The sequence below is a fragment of the Lagenorhynchus albirostris genome, chromosome 3, assembly GCF_949774975.1.
Source record: "Lagenorhynchus albirostris chromosome 3, mLagAlb1.1, whole genome shotgun sequence".
In the NCBI taxonomy this organism is placed as follows: Eukaryota; Metazoa; Chordata; class Mammalia; order Artiodactyla; family Delphinidae; genus Lagenorhynchus; species Lagenorhynchus albirostris.
In genome coordinates this window covers 31,947,226-31,965,068 of record NC_083097.1, presented here as the reverse complement: position 1 = coordinate 31,965,068, position 17,843 = coordinate 31,947,226, and the positions used below count along the sequence as shown (strand labels likewise).

At 43.5% G+C, this 17,843-nt stretch overlaps 1 protein-coding gene across 5 annotated transcripts in view; it reads right to left on the bottom strand.

The window, feature by feature from the left end:
• The window catches only part of OSMR (oncostatin M receptor), a 57,473-nt gene extending 39,942 nt beyond the window's left edge, over positions 1–17,531 (bottom strand). Inside the window, exons 1-2 of one of the 5 annotated variants that reach the window (XR_009539992.1) lie at positions 17,224–17,531; positions 1,690–1,775 (exon numbers count right to left, since the gene is read on the bottom strand). Coding sequence is in view for 4 of the 5 variants with exons in the window: in XM_060146984.1 (XP_060002967.1) it covers positions 1,690–1,762 (73 nt within the window). In the remaining variant the exon portion in view is untranslated. The remainder of the gene's footprint in view (positions 1–1,689; positions 1,776–17,223) is intronic. The other 4 variants (XM_060146984.1, XM_060146982.1, XM_060146985.1 and 1 more) reach the window with 4 other exon arrangements.
• Between the last annotated feature and the right edge of the window lie 312 nt (positions 17,532–17,843).

The following is a 17,843-nucleotide window of genomic DNA, read 5'->3' as shown; positions in this document are numbered from 1 at the left end:
GATGCAGCAGAAATCGAGACAAGAAATCCAAGCAGTTAGGGTGAGGACAAAGCAGGATCACTTCGCAAAGCGGGTATGCTTAGCTGAGAAAGCTGGAAGCAGAAACAAAGACTGGTGGAGAGAAAAACAGGTAAATGCAAGTCGGATCTAAATAAAGGAAGCTGAAAGGGTGAGCAACAGAGCTTGCCCTGAGAGCAGAGTCCCTTGTAAGTAGAAGGCTCACAGTAAACAGCTGTCAGATCAGATATGGAGACTTCACTAAGGAAGTGAGCTGGGCCAAAAGCTTAGGGTTAAACACCTGGGTTAAACACCTGGCTTCTCTGGAGAGCCTGGAGTTGGGGCCCTGGGTCTGTCTGGGAATCAGGAGCTCTAACTGAGCCTAGACATTCTTATGGTACAGACCACCCACTCAGCCCCAGTGTGTCATGCCTAGATTTTAGCAAGTAAGATCGATGGAGTGAGGGGTATCGATACTACAAAAGAGGAGTCCTCCTAATTTCCACCTTTCAGCTCCAGATTATGGAAGAAACCAACAATCAAACTGTGATTTTTAAGAACCCATAAAAGTAGCACCTTCTCATGTGCCCTGAACCTCATAAAAAACTAAACCCAGACCTCAAGAATATCAGACGGAGAATTGAGCTCTTATCAGAACAAAATTTTCCTTTTATTTCCAAATAGCTTATCACAGAGTTTCAAGGGAAATGGATAACTTCTATGGACATTTCTTGCAAACATCATTTTCATGAATCCACGGACAGGAATTGTGTGAGTAATTACTAAGAGCATATGCCTGTACCCTCTGTTACAAAGGGAGTATACAGCAAAGAATAAATGCAGAAAGAGGAAAAGGTAAAGCTTTATAAAATACAGGTAAAGGCAACACAAACTTTATAAACCCATAGAAACTCTCTCAAGTTTGAATCTGTCTTCAAACTGGCTCAAAGTGATAAAATACACATAAACATTTTAATGGTGTTGAATTCTTACTGACTTTATTTACAAAGTTGATTTATGGCCAAATACCTTAGCTGTGCGAGTAGCTAAGAGACAAATACATTTCTTTACCCATAAACAGCATTTCAGCACTTAGCATATTATCTTGCAGGTAACAGCCTCTCAACGAACGCAGTTGTGGCACAGCCCAACTTGCTCTAACCTTGCAGCCGACACTGGACACATAACCCATCTCTACCCAGCAAGTTTAGAAGGAACTCCTCTGGCAATGGCCATGGACCATATATTGATCATGACATTCTCTGGGATTAGATTCACTGACAAGTTACCATTGACCGGGAAATGAAGGTTAAGGTATAGCTTACTCCATTGACCGGGAAATGAAGGTTAAGGTATAGCTTACTCCATTGACCGGGAAATCAAGGTTAAGGTATAGCTTACTCCACTGACCAGGAAATCAAGGTTAAGGTATAGCTTACTCCACTGACCGGGAAATCAAGGTTAAGGCATAGTTTACTCCACTGACCGGGAAATCAAGGTTAAGGTATAGCTTACTAAAATGAGCCGTCAAGATGAGGAAACTCATGACTAAGGTAATCACTGCTACTTACCAATTTCAAGTAATTTTCAAAGAAAAATGACCTGTTGATTTTTCTCCAAAGTACCTGTCACCTTGTTTTTTTTCCCCTAGGTGATTTTTTTTTTTTTTTTACTGTTCTTTCCACTTCTTACCTTCACTTTCGTAAGTTCTCAAGGACAGCAATGCCAAGAGGAATGTTGTCTGAAAAACTGCAAAGAGAGCCATAGGTTCTGGTTTTCTGAAAAAGATAAATTGCAAAGAAGGGAAATTTTATTTAATTTTAGCTGTGAGCAAGTTTCTTTGAACCAACTGCGGAAGACGATGGCATTAAGGTTCCCGCTCTTCTCTCCCCCTCACGTCCATACCCCCGTCACTGTGAATTTGGAGTCCCCCCTCGCCCCACAGTGAGGCAATCTCCCTGCTCCATCTGACTTGCTTTGGCCCGTAAATGAGGCAGAAGTGACGGTATGCCCGCTTGGAGCCTAGGCCTCAAGAGACTTTATGTATTTCTGCTTGCTCTTTTGTGTTTCCACCTTTGGCATGAAAAGAGCATTTCTGGGCTATTCTGTTAGACCCAGGAGGACAAGAAACCTGAGGCAGAGCGGAGCCCCTGAGTGGCTCCAGCAAGGGCCAGCCTCGGCCAGCCAGCGGCCGGCCACGCCCCAGCCCAGAGCAGCTGTTCCCAGATGTGCCGCTGAGTCTGTGGCAATAGATAACGATCCACCAATGTCTTCAAACCCAGCAAAGGTTGGTGAAGAAAGATAAAGCAGAGAAACAAAAGTCAAATATTAAAAAAACGGTCACAGTCTCAGAAGAGCTACACTTGAATGAATTCCTCATGGGGGAGTCATCGCCACTCTGCCCTGTCTCCCTCCTTAAAATGTCACCTGAGAGAAATGAGCACTTGGCACCGACGAAGACAGGCAGAGTTTCATTGTTCAAGATAATTTCCGGTTTTCCTTGTCTTAGAATAGGGTTGTGAACTACAGGTCAAAGAGCTTCACTGACTCATCAGGTCCTCAGACCATTGGACAATCCGAGGGCACACAGAATAAGCCTGGATGGCCTCAAGGAGGCTAATATGTTCATTTCATAAGAAACGTTTAGTCAGGGGAAGTACTGAATTTCACTTTTCTACTTCAAACTCTGACTTATCATGGAGAGAAGCAAAGAAAAATTCAAAGTCATCTTTTGCCCCCATCTAGTCCCCTTGGGCATCATCAAAAGCTCAAAATTCCATGAACCAGATCATTCATTTTCACTGCCCACACCCTCCATTTATTTCCTTTAAATGGCATTTTACAAGAAATGGGGACGACAGTGAAGACAGGAAGAGGGTAAACCAAACCATTCAATTACTTTGCGGTGATCAAACCTGCTTACGTAGGAGCACAAGTCTTCAAGTGACAGCTTTACTTCCTGATTCCTTAAGCACTGCTTTCTACTACTTCAATTTTTGGCAACAGGTCAACCATACCGCACTGAAGTCTCTACTGGCAACTTCAGATAGGTTCCTATTACAATTGCATATCAAAGCGGGGGGAAAACTGACTCAAGAGAAAAGATCTTCTGCTGAGAACCAAAGGGGAGGCAAAGGAAAATGGCACAGTGAAGTGTCTGACACTCACTGTTCATTCAAATATCCATCCAATCCTGGTCTACGGCACAGGGTCCCATCCTCCTGGCACTTACGTCACCCGAGGAACACAGGAGCCACCACCATGAGGAGAGCTCATCCCTGCAATTCAAAAGCAGGTGATTCCAGGAAATCCAAAAAAGAGGGGATATATGTGTACATATGGCCGATTCACTTCGCTGTATAGTAGAAACTAACACAACATTGTAAAACAACTATACCCCGATTAAAAAAAAAAAAGCAGGTGATTCCGGGGGTGAGATGCACGCTGCCTTGTGTCCTCTGCACGAAAGGGCTATTTAAGATGTTTGTAAAAAGGCGGAGTTTTAGTAAATCAAATATTTTACATGTCACAAAAATTAAACAAGTCGTGGGGCAGAGAAACTTAAAACTAGAAGTTAGAGGCCGCCTACCAATTAAAGGTAACTAGAAACTAAAGAATACAAGTTGTCATATAACAAAACTGAAAGATAAGAGTATTTACAAGGGAGGTACTTCTAAGGTCTGAGTATCTCAGGACAGTCTTTGAGAATCACCAGGACAATCCTGTCTGAAGCCCTGCCCTTTCCCACCATCTCACACAAGGCAGGTTGTGAAGCTGAGGACCTTCATTCCAGCAGCCACTTAGATTTCCTGGTTCTCCCTTCATCGGTTCTGATGGGCGTGGTTTTACACATGCTGGACAGGTGGTAGCCGTGACCCAGTGGTCACTGCCTGCACAGAGCAAAGTGCTTATTTCCAGTGTTGTGACCGGGCAGCCACCATCCCGACACTTCAGATTCCAGACCACCTCAGGACCTTTTGCAGAAGGACTACGAGTCCTAGCCTTGTCTGAAATCCTAAAATCAAAACAGTTCATCAAAACCTGCAGAACAAGAGTCAGCAGATGGGAGAACCTCCCAGAGACCCCTGTGGAACCCACTTTGGGAAAAGCCCTATGAATAGATTTCCTGTAGGCACAGAGCCTGATGCTGCTGGAAAAACACAGACACCAAGGGCTCTGGGCCAGCTTCTTCCAAGCCCCAGGTGACTGCTACACAGCCCACGTGGTTCCCCTCCACGCCTCCGACGTCAATCCTCCTCGAGTTATCGGACGCTGAGTGCATCAGCTATTTCCCTGTGAGACCCCCGGTAACAGAGTGAAAAGCCTGGAGGTGAGGGAGTGACCTGTGCAGAGATCCTGAGGTGGCAGAGCGCTGGGCATATAGTCAAGGAACAACACGGAGCCGGGTGTTGGCACGGGCGAGGAGGTGAGCGACCGGGGCCATCACAGGGCATGCGGCGAGGCAGAGCAGACAGGGAAAATGCTTTAGAGACGTCGGCTTCTACTCTGAGATGGGAGCCACTGGGTAGTTTTAAACAAAGGAGTAACACGGTCTACCTTATGTTGTACAGGAAGGACCCCGTATTGAAGACATTGAAGGGGGCAAGAGTAGCATGAGGGAGTGCAGGTGGAGGTCACGGCCATGGTCCAGGGGAGACTGATGCTGGCTTAGACCCGGCGGGGGGCACAGCAGTGGCCATGGGAACGGTGATGAAATGGGAGAGATTTTAAAGATAGAGCTGGCAGGGTGTGCGGGGTGGTGACAAAGTGAGACATCGTGGATGGCTCCAAGAATTTTGGCCTGAGTCCCTGGGAAAGTGGAATCACCATTCATGGAGAAGCAGAAGAATGATTTAGTGGGCTGTATCAAGGACCCAACCTGCGACATCTCAATCTGAAATGCTCACTTGATATCCAAGTGGAGATGTCAAGTAGCTAGCTGGATACATCATGTGGAGGGGCCATGGGAGGGGTCGTGGCTGGGGGTATAACTCCAGGCATGCTTGGTGCATACAAATAGTATTAAAGCCATAGGACTGAAAGATCTCCAAGAGGGCGTACCGACAGAAAAGAGAAAGAGGTCCGAGCACATAGCTCTGGGGTGCTCTACACCCTACAGTACTCCCCCTTATGCAGATCAAAATGAAAATCCAAGATGAGGCCAGGCTTTCCCCCATCACCTCAAGAATGAGGGCTGGTGAGTCCCTCAGCATCAGGCGGCTGCTTGGCACGTTCCCCTACAGGCGCTCAGGGTGCACCAGGCAGGGTTTGGTTTTTCCTCCGAAGCTCTGCTTCTGACCCGAGAGAGGCTACCCAGCTCTCCCGTTCATTCAACAGCTTTCTCTCTCCACGACCATGAGCAAGGCGCATTGCCACGTCCACTTTCCAGTAAGAAAAGGAAGTCTGGGAAGTACGAAGTGGCAGAATTCAGACAGGAAAAATACTTTCCTGCCCCATCCGCATGACATGGTCCTTTCCCAAATCTGTTCTCTCTCTTTTTAAAAAAAATTTCCCCCAGTGTTTTAAAATTGAGGTATAGTTGAGGGAATTCCCTGGCGGTCCAGTGGTTAGGACTCAGCACTCTCACTGCCGGGGCACAGGTTCAATCCCTGGTCGGCAAACTAAGATTCCCACAAGGTGCACAGTGCGGCCAAAAAGAAAAGAAGAAGTACAGTTGATTTACAATATTGTGTTAGTTTCAGGCATACAGTAAGTTTATGTGTGTGTGTGTGTGTATATATATAGAGAGAGATTATTTTCTATTATAGGTTATTACAAGATATTGAATATAGTTCCCTATGCTACACAGTAATTCCTTGTTGCTTATCTATTTTATATATAGTAGTTTGTATCTGTTATTAGGATTATGGGATTAACAAATCCAGACAAAATCTGTTCTTGATTTTTATTTTTCAGATCTCCATTTTTCCTACCCAAGCTATGAGCTGCTTGAGGACAGGTATACATCTTACTCCCCACGTCTGTCACAGTACCAGAACGCAGTTGCTACCCAGTCAATATCCAGTAAACGAACAAAAACTTGTACCAATTTTCTTGCATTCTCTCTTCCTTGCTTTCAATTTTATTTTTTTTTTATTTATTTATTTATCTTGGCGGTACCCGGGCCTCTCACTGTGGCCTCTCCCGTTGCGGAGCACAGGCTCCGGACGCGCAGGCTCAGCGGCCATGGCTCACGGGCCCAGCCGCTCCGCGGCATGTGGGATCTTCCCGGACCGGGGCACGAACCCGTGTCCCCCGCATCGGCAGGCGGACTCTCAACCACTGCGCCACCAGGGAAGCCCTCAATTTTATTTTAATTAAAATAGATTCTTTTTCAGGCCCTTCTACATTTTCTGTTGCCAAATGTTGCCGAATTCATAGTCTTTCACTGACATTCCTTCTCTGGAGGAAAAAGGGAGGAAAGGAAAGAAAAATTACCCACTCCTTTCGTAGAACTTCTCATTCAAATCTTGTCTCTGCAAAAAGAAGATGCCTTTGAATATCCCTCATGTGTAATACTACACTTGAGGGATATTCAAATATCTACTACATGTGTAATAAAAACTACATGTGTAATGAAAACACAGCTTTTGAAAAATCTGCCCCTCTTCACCAGTACTTCTTGTTCTGTCATTACTGAAATAGTTATTCCTGAGAAGTTTCCCCACCGCAAATAATCCCCATGGGAAGCAGCTTAATCGATCACTTGCTTCCCAAGAACATGAGTGTGTTTCCAAACTCTTCAAAATTGGCTGGGTGCCCCAATGATGCCATATGCAAATACTATTTTAAAGAAGAAGCTGTTCAAGTAGGACACGGGATCCGTGTGTGTACCTTGCGAAAGAGCTCTATGTGGCAGTACAAAGAGTTGCATGCCACTTCATGGAGGATGCCCACATCTTCCAGGTTCTGTTCTTTTTTTTTTTTAAGAGCCCTGCCATTTGTCTTTCGGAGCCCCTTTGAAAGGGCCTCCACCGTTACAGCATAGGATTGATTACCCACAAGGTTTCACCCCAATTCCACCACCCCTTCCTCCTTAAGTATCCATCACTCGGAGGCAGGCGCAAGGTTCAAGCACTTCTTGCCCGCCCTCTAAACCTACCCACTTAAGTGTTTCTACTAGTTTTGTAAGGTCAATCCTGATTTATGAGACTGAATTGACTCACAGCTCATCTTCTTTTTTTCAGCAATGTTTAGTTAATGATTCTTGGAATCTGTGATTCCAGATAGGAGTAAAGTTGAGTCTCTAAGTTGTATGTGAAGTCAAAGAAAGAACTGGAAAACCTGGATCCAAGGAATATTCTGGACCCAAAGAATATGTAGGCATTTAGTAAATGCTAAAGGTGATACTTCATTTGAGAAAAGATACATTATTCACCCAAATGGTACTGGAACAATGTACCAACCCAGACACGTATGGGAAAAGGAAGCTGTAACAGTTATGTACAGCTGCTCTGACATAAGACTACTTAGGGTCTAATCCCCCCCTGGCACTTAATAACTATATGACTATAGACAAGTTACTTAAACCATCTAGGCTTCGATTTTCTTTTCTGTAAAATGAGAATAAATAACCTACCTCATAGGATTGCCATGAGGATCAAATAAGATTATGAGAACATACACACAGTAAATCCAATTAATGTTAATTTGATCATTATTGCTACTGCTTCATTTCCTTCAACAAAATAAAATCCAGATGAACAAAGATGTAAATGCAAGACCATTAGCTTTACTAGAATAAACAGAGAACTCATAAAACTCAACATCAAAAAAACAAACAACCCAATTAAAAAATGGTCAGAGGGCCTGAACAGACATTTTTCCAAAGAAGACATACGGATGGCCAACAGGCACATGAAAAGATGCTCAACATCACTAATTATCGGGGAAATGCAAACCAAAACCACAGTGAGTTATCACCTCACACCTGTCAGAATGGCTACCATCAAAATACAACAAATAGCAAATGCTGACAAGGATGTGAAGAAAAGGGAACCCTCTTGCATTGTTGATGGGAATGTAAATTGGTGCAGCCACTATGGAAAACAGTTTGGAGGTTCCTCAAAAAATTAAAAATAGAACTCCATATGATCCAGTAATTCCACTTCTGGGTATTTATCTGAAACAAATGAAAACACTAATTTTAAAAGATGTATGCACCCCTACGTTCATTGCAGCATTATTTACAATAGTCAAGATATGGAAGCAACCCATGTGCCCATCAAAAGATAAATGGATAAAGAAGATGTGGCATATGTACACAATGGAATATTACTTAGCCATAAAAAAGAATTCAATCTTGGCATTTGCAACAACATGAATGGACCTAAAGGTTATTATGATAAGTGAAATAAGTCAGAGAGAGAAAGACAAATACCACGTAATTTCACCTATAATGTGGAATCTAAAAACTATAATAAATGAACAAATATAACTAAACAGAAACAAAGTTGTAGATAGAGAGAACAAATAGGTGGTTGCCAGAGGGGCGGGGTTGGGGGGAGGAGAGAAATAGGGGAGGGAGATTAAGGTATATAAACTTTCAATTACAAAATAAATGAGTCACAGGTATGAAATGTACAGTGTGGGGAATATAGTCAATAACTATGTAATATCTTTGTATGGTGACAGATGACTAGACTTATGGCGATCATTGGAAATGTGTAGAAATACTGAATCACCATGTTGTGTATTAGGAACTAACATAATGTTGTAGGTCTATTACACTTCAAAAACAAACTATTAGAAAAAGAGATCAGATTTGTAGCTACCAGAGGCAGGGAGTAGGGGGAGGGGGAATTGGAGGAAGGCAGGCAAAAGGTACAAACTTCTAGTTCTGAGACAAATAAATATGAGGGATGTAATGTGCAGCATGATAAAGTTAATTAATGGTGATGTACGTTACATATGAGAGTTATTAAGAGAGTAAATCCTAAGAGTTTTCATCACAAGGAAGATATTTTCTCTATTTCTTTAATTATGTATTTATATGAGATGATGGATGTTCACTAAACTTACTGTAATCATCACTTCATGATGTATGTAAGTTAAATCATTATGTGTACACCCGAAACTTATACAGTGTTGTATGTCAATTATATCTCAGTAAAAATGGAAGAAAAAGATTACTAGAATAAAACATAGGTGAATATTTGTATAATCTGTCCAAGCATGATACGAAACCAGAAGCAAAAAATGGTAAAGACTGCTATACCAATCAAATGAATATTGAAAATTTTTGGTAATATAATAGGTCCAAAACCAAACTGGGAACAACAGTTTCAATACTTATGTCAAAAGGTTACTATCCCTAATATATATAGAGATCTTAGAAATCAATAAGAAAAAGACAAGAAACTCTATAGAAAAACTGGCAAATGACATGATTATGTAATTCACAGAAAAGAAAGAAATATCAATAACCAAAAAGAGAAAAAAGAAAAACTGGACACTATCACTAATAATTAAATACACACAAATTAAAGCAGTAGCTGTGTATATCTCTGTGTGTGTCTGTGTGGTGTCCAATTGGCAAAGCTTAAAAAGGTCTTAATACCTAGCACGGGTAAGAGTTTGAAAAAGTAGGCATTGCTACTCACCGATGGTCAAAAAGCACAACTTTAACAAGGTCAATTTGGCAATATCTATTAAAATTTTAGTATGCATTATCTTTGAGGCAGAAATACTATTTCTGGGATTTTGTCCTCTGTTCATTGTAACATTGTTTTTATTGAGGAAAAAAATTAAAACAATCTAAATATCCATCCAAAGAAAGTAGAAAATTTAATTATGGTGCATTTCTACGAAAGAATATTATCAAGCTGTTAAAAAGGATGAGCTAGAATCATGTGTTGACATGGAAGAATGTCCAAAAAATATTGAAAGAAAAAGCAAGTTTCAGAAGAGCGTGTGCAGAAAACCACCTCTAGAAGAGAAGTATGGCAACCGTATAGCTATGCCACTCAGAGCTCCCTTCGCAGGAACCTACTGCATAGCTTCCTGACAGCCTCCATTGCCACACCTTTGGATCCACTGCATGTTCACACCCAAGTCCACAGTCCCCCCTGGCTGCTCCCATCAAATATCAAACCAAGTCTTCTCCACCCGACACGGGGCTCCTCTAATAGACAACCTTTGATCAAAGCCTCCCCATCACTGGCTGGAACTTTCTCAGAGCTGCACTGCAGCTGGAAGCTCTTCCTTGCCGATCTTTCTTCTTCCCTATCCCCTTTCACAGGGCTCAGACCTGCTGTGGGTTTGGAGGTGCTCTCTGCCTATTCCTGCTCCCTTTTCCCTTTATACTTCACAATGCTTTCCCAAAAGATCTCCTGCACATCTATTTCTGCCTTGCTGTCTTCTACTTGAAGGATCCAAACTGGCCCCAAAAGACACACCCAACTACTAAGAGTTATAAATTTAGAGCTTGTGTGGGGGAAGAGAAGTAGGATGAGAGAAATTACAGATCTCTCAAGTTATGTAATTCTGCAACATAAAGCATTCTTTAAAACATGTGTGTGCATGTGTGTATGTGTGCGTATGTGTGTTTTACAAATATTGGGTTCAGTCTTGTGCAAGTACTGGCAATTCCATTATTTCCACACATATATCCCAACAGGGGTAAACTAGTCAAAAGTGTTTTGTGATTCAAATCCAGCCCATAGCTGTTAAACAGACCTGAAAAAAGGTTGATATTTTTTAGGTATTGGATCCGTCTCTGAGGGTGTCATGTATTTCCCTACAAAAAAAATGTGATCTCTCAGGTCCTGAGAAAATGCAGGCATTCTACTAATGCATTTTCAAACAGAAAGTAACCAATGTCCCAGATAGAAAAATATACTGCCATCCTCTTCAGACAGATGGGCACACTAGATTGAGATTAACTTGCTCAAAGTCCCCTGTTAGGAAGACTGGGAGTAGAGAGAATTGACTAAGAGACAATGTGATGTGTGAGAAATTTACTCACACGAGAGTGTAGCTCCTGTTGACTTACCTCTTCTCAAGAGCTGTCACACACTGTTCTCACACAGCAGAACCTCAGGCCATGCTTTCCAAGAGTTCTTTTTAATCTTACATTTAGTCTTATGTTTTTCCAAGTGTTCCTTATGTCTTTCTCTTTGCTAAGACACTTGTAATTCGGGCTTTCCTATCAGCTGACTTACATTTCATACTCAGACTGGATATATTTTATGTGGCTGTCTTCATCATAAATCAACAGTTTTAAATAAACCACGTAGTTAACTGTCTCAGTGATTTCAGATCTAAGAATAGAATTTGCTGTTATATTTAGCACTTTCACTAACTCTCTTTTCATAAGGAAAAAAAAGAAAAGGAAGGGAGGAAAGAAGAAAGGAAACAGCCTAAATATAATTTAGTTCTTTAGCATATAATATTAAAAGAAAGCAATTTACAAGTCATGTCAATCACATTTATCCCCAAAGGACATACTGTCACTAGCAGCATAATTTTAAATATCAGTGAGAGGGCTTCCCTTGTGGCGCAGTGGTTGAGAGTCCGCCTGCCAATGCAGGGGACGTGGGTTCGTGCCCCGGTCCGGGAAGATCCCACATGCCGCGGAGCGGCTGGGTCCGTGAGCCATGGCCGTTGAGCGTGCATGTCCGGAGCCTGTACTCCGCAACGGGAGAGGCCACAACAGTGAGAGGCCCACATACCGCAAAAAAATAAATAAATAAAAATAAATAAATAAATAAATAAATAAATAAATATATATATATATATATCAGTGAGAGACTACATTTGCAAAGTGTGGGATAAAAATCTGCATTTAAACAATTAAACATCATCCCCAGGTGATGCAGATACACACTGAAGTTTGAGAAGCACTACTATATTCAATATTTATTACATACTTTTGTCTCCTAGGACACTACGGATATATGAAGGAGAAGATTTACCAGTTCTTGCTCTGACAAGGCACACTGCAGTGCCCACAGCAGGATAGGAAGGGAAATGTGAAAATGATCCCAGCTAGCACGTACTGGGTGCTAACCCTCTGCTAGGTGCTTTGCTAAGTGATTTACATGCATTCATTAATACAATCCTTATAACAGCCCCCTGAAAGGAGATTCAATTATTATCCCCATACAAAGATAGGGAAATTAAGGCTAAGAAAGGCTAAAAGTAGCCTGTCCAGGTTGACACAGTCAATTCAGAGCTTGAGCCATGTGAGTCACTCGCCAGTCACATCACGCTGCTTCCTGCATGTGTGAAGGGCACACGACAATCAACATTAAGGCATAAAAAAATTACTGATAATTAGAAAGCCAAGAAAATCTTAAGAAAAATGCCAATAGGATTTTATTAAACTTGACAAGTTATTTGTAAAGTTTATACAAAATGAAAATGTATGAGAATCACTTTCAGAAAACGTTCTGAGGGAAAATACCACAAATACATACTCCGAGATATAAAAATATACCATCAAGCTATAGCATTTAACACAGGTGATACTGGCAGAAGAAGATACAAAAATAGATCAGTGAAATAGGGTAGAATCCTGAAACAGGGCCTTATATAAATAGGAATTTATTTTACTGTAAAAATAGAATTTCAAATGAGTTAGAAAAAAGTTGTATGATTATATAAACAGTATTGGAGCAATACTTAAAACTTAAGAAAAAAGTTAAGTTACATTTTACCTTTCACCTTATACAAAAATCTGAAATTTTGCAGAGCTAAATGTAAAAACAAAATAATAAAAGTATTAGAAAAAAACTTAAAAATAATTTTTAGGTGAAAAAGACCTTTCTAAGCTAGACAAAGCACAGAAAGCATGAGATTGCAGAGTTGATTACACAAACATTTAAAACTTCTGTGCAGCAAAAGATAGTTAAAAATAAAAGCATTGGGCTTCCCTGGTGGCACAGTGGTTGAGAATCCACCTGCCAATGCAGGGGACATGGGTTCGATCACTGGTCTGGGAGGATCCCACATGCCACGGAGCAACTAAGCCCGTGTGCCACAACTACTGAGCCTGCACTCTACAGCCCGTGAGCCACAACTACTGAGCCCACGTGCCACAACTACTGAGCCCATGCGCCACAACTACTGAAGCCTGCACGCCTAGAGCCCGTGCTCTGCAACAAGAGAAGCCACTGCAGTGAGAAGCCCGCACACCACAACGAAGACCCAACGCAGCCAAAAATAAAATATAAATAAATAAATTTATTTTAAAAATAAATAAATAAAAGCATTATAAATGGATAAGCAGAATGTGGTATACATAAACAATGGAATATTATTCAGCCTTAAAAAGGAAGGAAATTCTGATACATGCTACAGCATGGATGAGCCTTGAGGACATTTTGCTAAGTGAAATAAGCCAGTTACAAAAAGGCAAAGACTATATGATTCCCCCATTTATATGAGGTACCTGGAGTATTTGAATGCATAGAGACAGAAAGTAGAATGATGGCTGTCAGGGGTTGGGAAGAGGGGGAATGTGGAATTATTGTCTAATGGGTACAGTTTCAGTTTTACAAGATGAAGAGTTCTGGAGATGGACGGTGGGGATGGTTGCACAACAATATGAATGTACTTAATGACATAGACCTGTATACTTAAAATGATTAAAATGGTAAATTTTATATTATGTATTTTACCATAATAAAAAAAATTTGGAAAATGAGCATTACACTAGAAGAAATATTTGCATCACCTACAACAGACAAAAGATTAAGAAACTGAGTACCTGTAGAGCTTCTGCAGTAAATAGAAATAAGAGAAAGCAACTCAGTAGAAAAGTGAGCAAAGGATACGCACAGGTAATTGACAGGAGACACACATGATCCACAAATATTGTGTATAGAAATATTAAATTGCAGCAATAATCAGCAAAATGCAAATTAAAATGCCTCATTGGATCTCACTCATTTACCAGATTTGAAAATTTAAATTAAAAAAAAAAGAGATAACACCTGGTTTTAGGAAGGATGAGGGAAATGGGCTGAGTTTAAATTAGTACCTGGGGTGGGTCAGTGGCACAATTTGAAGGGTTTTATCTATCAAGTTGAAAAATGGATAAACACTTTGACCCACAAATCTCTCTCCTAGGATATTATACTCAGGCTTAAGCACAAAGATGAATGCACAATCTTCCCTGAAGCACTGTTGCTAATGCTGAATAATTTTAAACAACTCAAATGTCCATCAATAAGGGAAAGGATGAATAAATGTCTCTAATTAAAATAATAAGAAATAAGAATAAGCACTATTACTTTAGAATAACATGTAGCCATTAGCAAAAGAGGTACATACAGAGATGTTAGATCTCTAAGACTTGGGGGTGAAAAAATAAGCTGCACAATGATAGTAAGATCTCATTTACATATATTAAAACATAGTGTAGGCCTTCCCTGGTGGCACAGTGGTTGAGAATCTGCCTGCCAATGCAGGGGACACGGGTTCAAGCCCTGGTCCGGGAAGATCCCACATGCCACGGACTAGCTAAGCCTGTGCACCACAACTACTGAGCCTGAGCTCTAGAGCCCGGGAGCCACAACTACTGAGCCCTCCCACCACAACTACTGAAGCCTGCGCGCCTAGAGCCTGTGCTCTGCAACAAGAGTAGCCACCGCAATGAGAAGCCCGTGCACCACAACAAAAAGTAGCCCCCGATCGCCACAACTAGAGAAAGCCTGTGTGCAGAAATGAAGACCCAACAAAGCCAAAAATAAAGTAAAATAAAATAAATAAATAAATAGATAATTGTACAATTTTAAAAAAAGAAAAAGATCTTAAAAAAAACATAGTGTATATATACATATTATGCAATTGTATAGAAAAGAAGAAATCTTGGAATAGTAGGTACCAACCTGAACTTACCCTCTTCTGTGTGGGAGTAGGAGTGCATTTCATTTCATATAGTTCATATATATATTCACTTATTATTTGCATTATTTTTAAAACACAAAAATAAAATAGACAACCTTGTAAAAGCAAGGACACAGCTGCTGGAGAAGAAACTTGTGCTTTACAGAGCAAGGAAGCCTGCTTGGAGGGAGGGGTATTTCTCACAAAATCTTATTTGTCTTATATTTCCCCCTTTCATATATTTTTTTCAATCAAGGAGGACTTCCTCCCCCAGGGAAAAGAGAGCCAGGGCTCACTGTTCCTGTAAGTGAGCAAGATGACACTCAGTTTTCCTTCCACCCAAGCCAAAAATCCTCCCACAAGGAAAACACACACCTTCCTCTTGTCAAATCACAGCACCACCGATTCCTCTTTCAACACCCTGATAGTTTTCCTGATTTGGTTCCTTTTTCAGGACAAAGGGTTACAAGAAACAACAGAGACTCTGGAACACCTCTCTGCACCCCTGTAGATGTTTCTGCTCTTTCAGGTTAAAGAACGGGGTAGAAGGCAAAGACCCAGTGTGTAAGTGTTCTCCCAAGTGTGGCTCCACTCCCCGTTGGACACCTAAGACCAGCCCTTTCCTCTCAAGGTGGCCTTTGATACAGAAGGTTTAGAGGTTTAGACACATTTGCTGAGACAACAGGAGACAGAACAGGTACCACAAGGAGGCAAGTTACAGCTGAGAATTAGCTCTGTCCAACAATCACGTTAGCTGGTGAGCTCCCTGCCACTGGAGGCATTCTAACAATACTGAACGCTATCTGGGAGATGCCAAACTTAGCATGCCCTGACGATTCTGAGTAGGCAGGTGAAGGTGGAGGCCAGCGCTTTGAAAAGCTTCAAGAATGATTCTAAGACACAGCTAAGTTTGGGAACCCCTGGCCACTATGACCCTTTGGGGCCCTTCAGCTTCAAGGGTCTCTGAGTGCATTTTAAAACAGCCAAGGAGAGAGACGAAGCAGGACAATAATGAAGCACCATGGGTGGGGTGGGAAACACTCTAAAAAGGGTCCTAGAGTTTGAGGCACAACACAGTGGTTATAAGCAGATTCCAAAGCCAAATCCTGACTCTGTCACGCGCTAGCTGTGTGACCACAGACAAGTTACTTAACTTCTCTGGGTCTCAGTTTTCTCACTGATAAAATCAGAATGAGAAAACTGCTACCTACCTCACTGGTGACGCTTAAATCGTCTAGCATATGTACAGTACTTAGAATAGTGCCTGGTCCCATAGTAAGTGTGAACCATTATTATTTTGCAGAGGAGGAGACAGAGGCTGAGGCCATAAAGTTAACCTGACCCAAGTCCCAAAGTCAGTTTAGACTTGAGAATAAGACCCAGAGCTTCCCTCCTTCTAGCTCAAATGAAATACACTACATTCAGTTCTATCATATCCTCTGCCTACATCGACCTCTCGAGCTGGAGAATAAGCTTGTTCAGTCTTCAGGCTTGTCAGTTACCAGGCGTCCCTGCTCAGTGGCATGGCGCACTGTGCTTCCCACCATAGGACAGGCAGGACGGATGGATGCGTGAGCGGGCCAAGGACTGTCAAGAAAGGGCTCTCGGTGTCAGGGGCAAAGCCCCGCGCTTCGCGACGTCATTGCCACCGCGGCCAGCTCTACGGTCTTGGACAAGTTATTGAACCCCTCCGTGCTTTTTGCCTAGGAAAGGTTTGTCTATAAAAGGATGAGGGGTGGGTTAGTTACAAATGCAAGGCTCCCACCGCCCGGCCAGACACCTCGGCGCTCCTTGCATTCGCTTGGCGTCTACCCCAGACACCTCCCCGGGATTTCCCGCTCCACCTGCGCGTGAGCGCCTCCCGCTTCCAAGTGTAAACAGAGACCGGGTGGAGGGAGATCGCGGACTGCGAGAGGAATGACTGTCAGGTGGGGGTTAAGGGAGCGTGAGGGGAGGCTGGAGACAGCAGTTCACTCTGGAGTGTTGGGAGAGAGGCAAAAGTGGGTCAAATGGGAATTTTAACTCCCAACTACCTGCGAAAGAGGCGGTGGGATGGCGAACGTAAAAGCAGGGTAGGAACCGTCGTGGTGTCCCCAGCAGCGTGCGCTCTGGGAATAATTAGTATTCCAGTGTTACGCACCAGGCTGGCGCGCCACAGGTGAGGACCCCTCAAAGCACCGTCTCGGAGCAGAGCGAATCCCGAACCAAAGCAAACGCGGGGCCTCGGCGCCAAGCAGGGGAGAACGGCTGAGCTCCGGGCCGCGTCCAGCCGGGAAGGGCCGGCAAAGGGGTCGGATTCTACCGGACGCCACCCAGGTCCGTCCGTCGGAAGAGCCACGGAGGGAGGCGGGGCGCGCGGAGGGGAGCGGGACGGGCGGTCGGGTGGGTACTCACCCCGCGGGCGGTAAGGCTCCGTGAGCCGGGCTGAGTCGTCGGCTTGGCTGCCGCCGCGGTGCGAGGCGGGGGCGAGCGCGGGTGTGGACGTGCAGGGCCGGCCCCGCGCCCGGGCAATGAATCAGCTGCGGGGCGCGCGCCCAGGGGCGGGAGTTACGGGAAAGCCGCGGGGGAGGGCAGAGGGGCGAGGACTTTTGCAATTTCCCGTCTCGCTGCGCACTCCTGGCACTCCTGGGACCCACAGGAATTCGCCTCCTTTGGGTCTCCGGGGGGAGCGGACGGGACCCTGCAGAGGTGCGGGCCCCCGGACGTGGGGACCGGGGGGAAAGGAAGTGGGAGAGGCCTGGAAAGGAAAAGTGGAAACCGAAAACTCAGCAGGCCGGGCATCGCGCCCCCGTGCCGCGCTGCGGACCCCGCCGGCCGGCCACCCCGCGGGCGCAGAGCGAAGCCGGTGGGATCCCGCGGGGCCACTTGTTATCCCAACCTAGAGGCAGAACCCCTGGGCTCCAGGGCAGAAAGTCTTTGGGTAAAAGACAAGCGCCCCAGACAAACTTCTTACTGTGTTTCCGTTTGGCGTTCAGAGCAATACAAATAAAAAGTAGTTCTAGGATCCTGCTTTG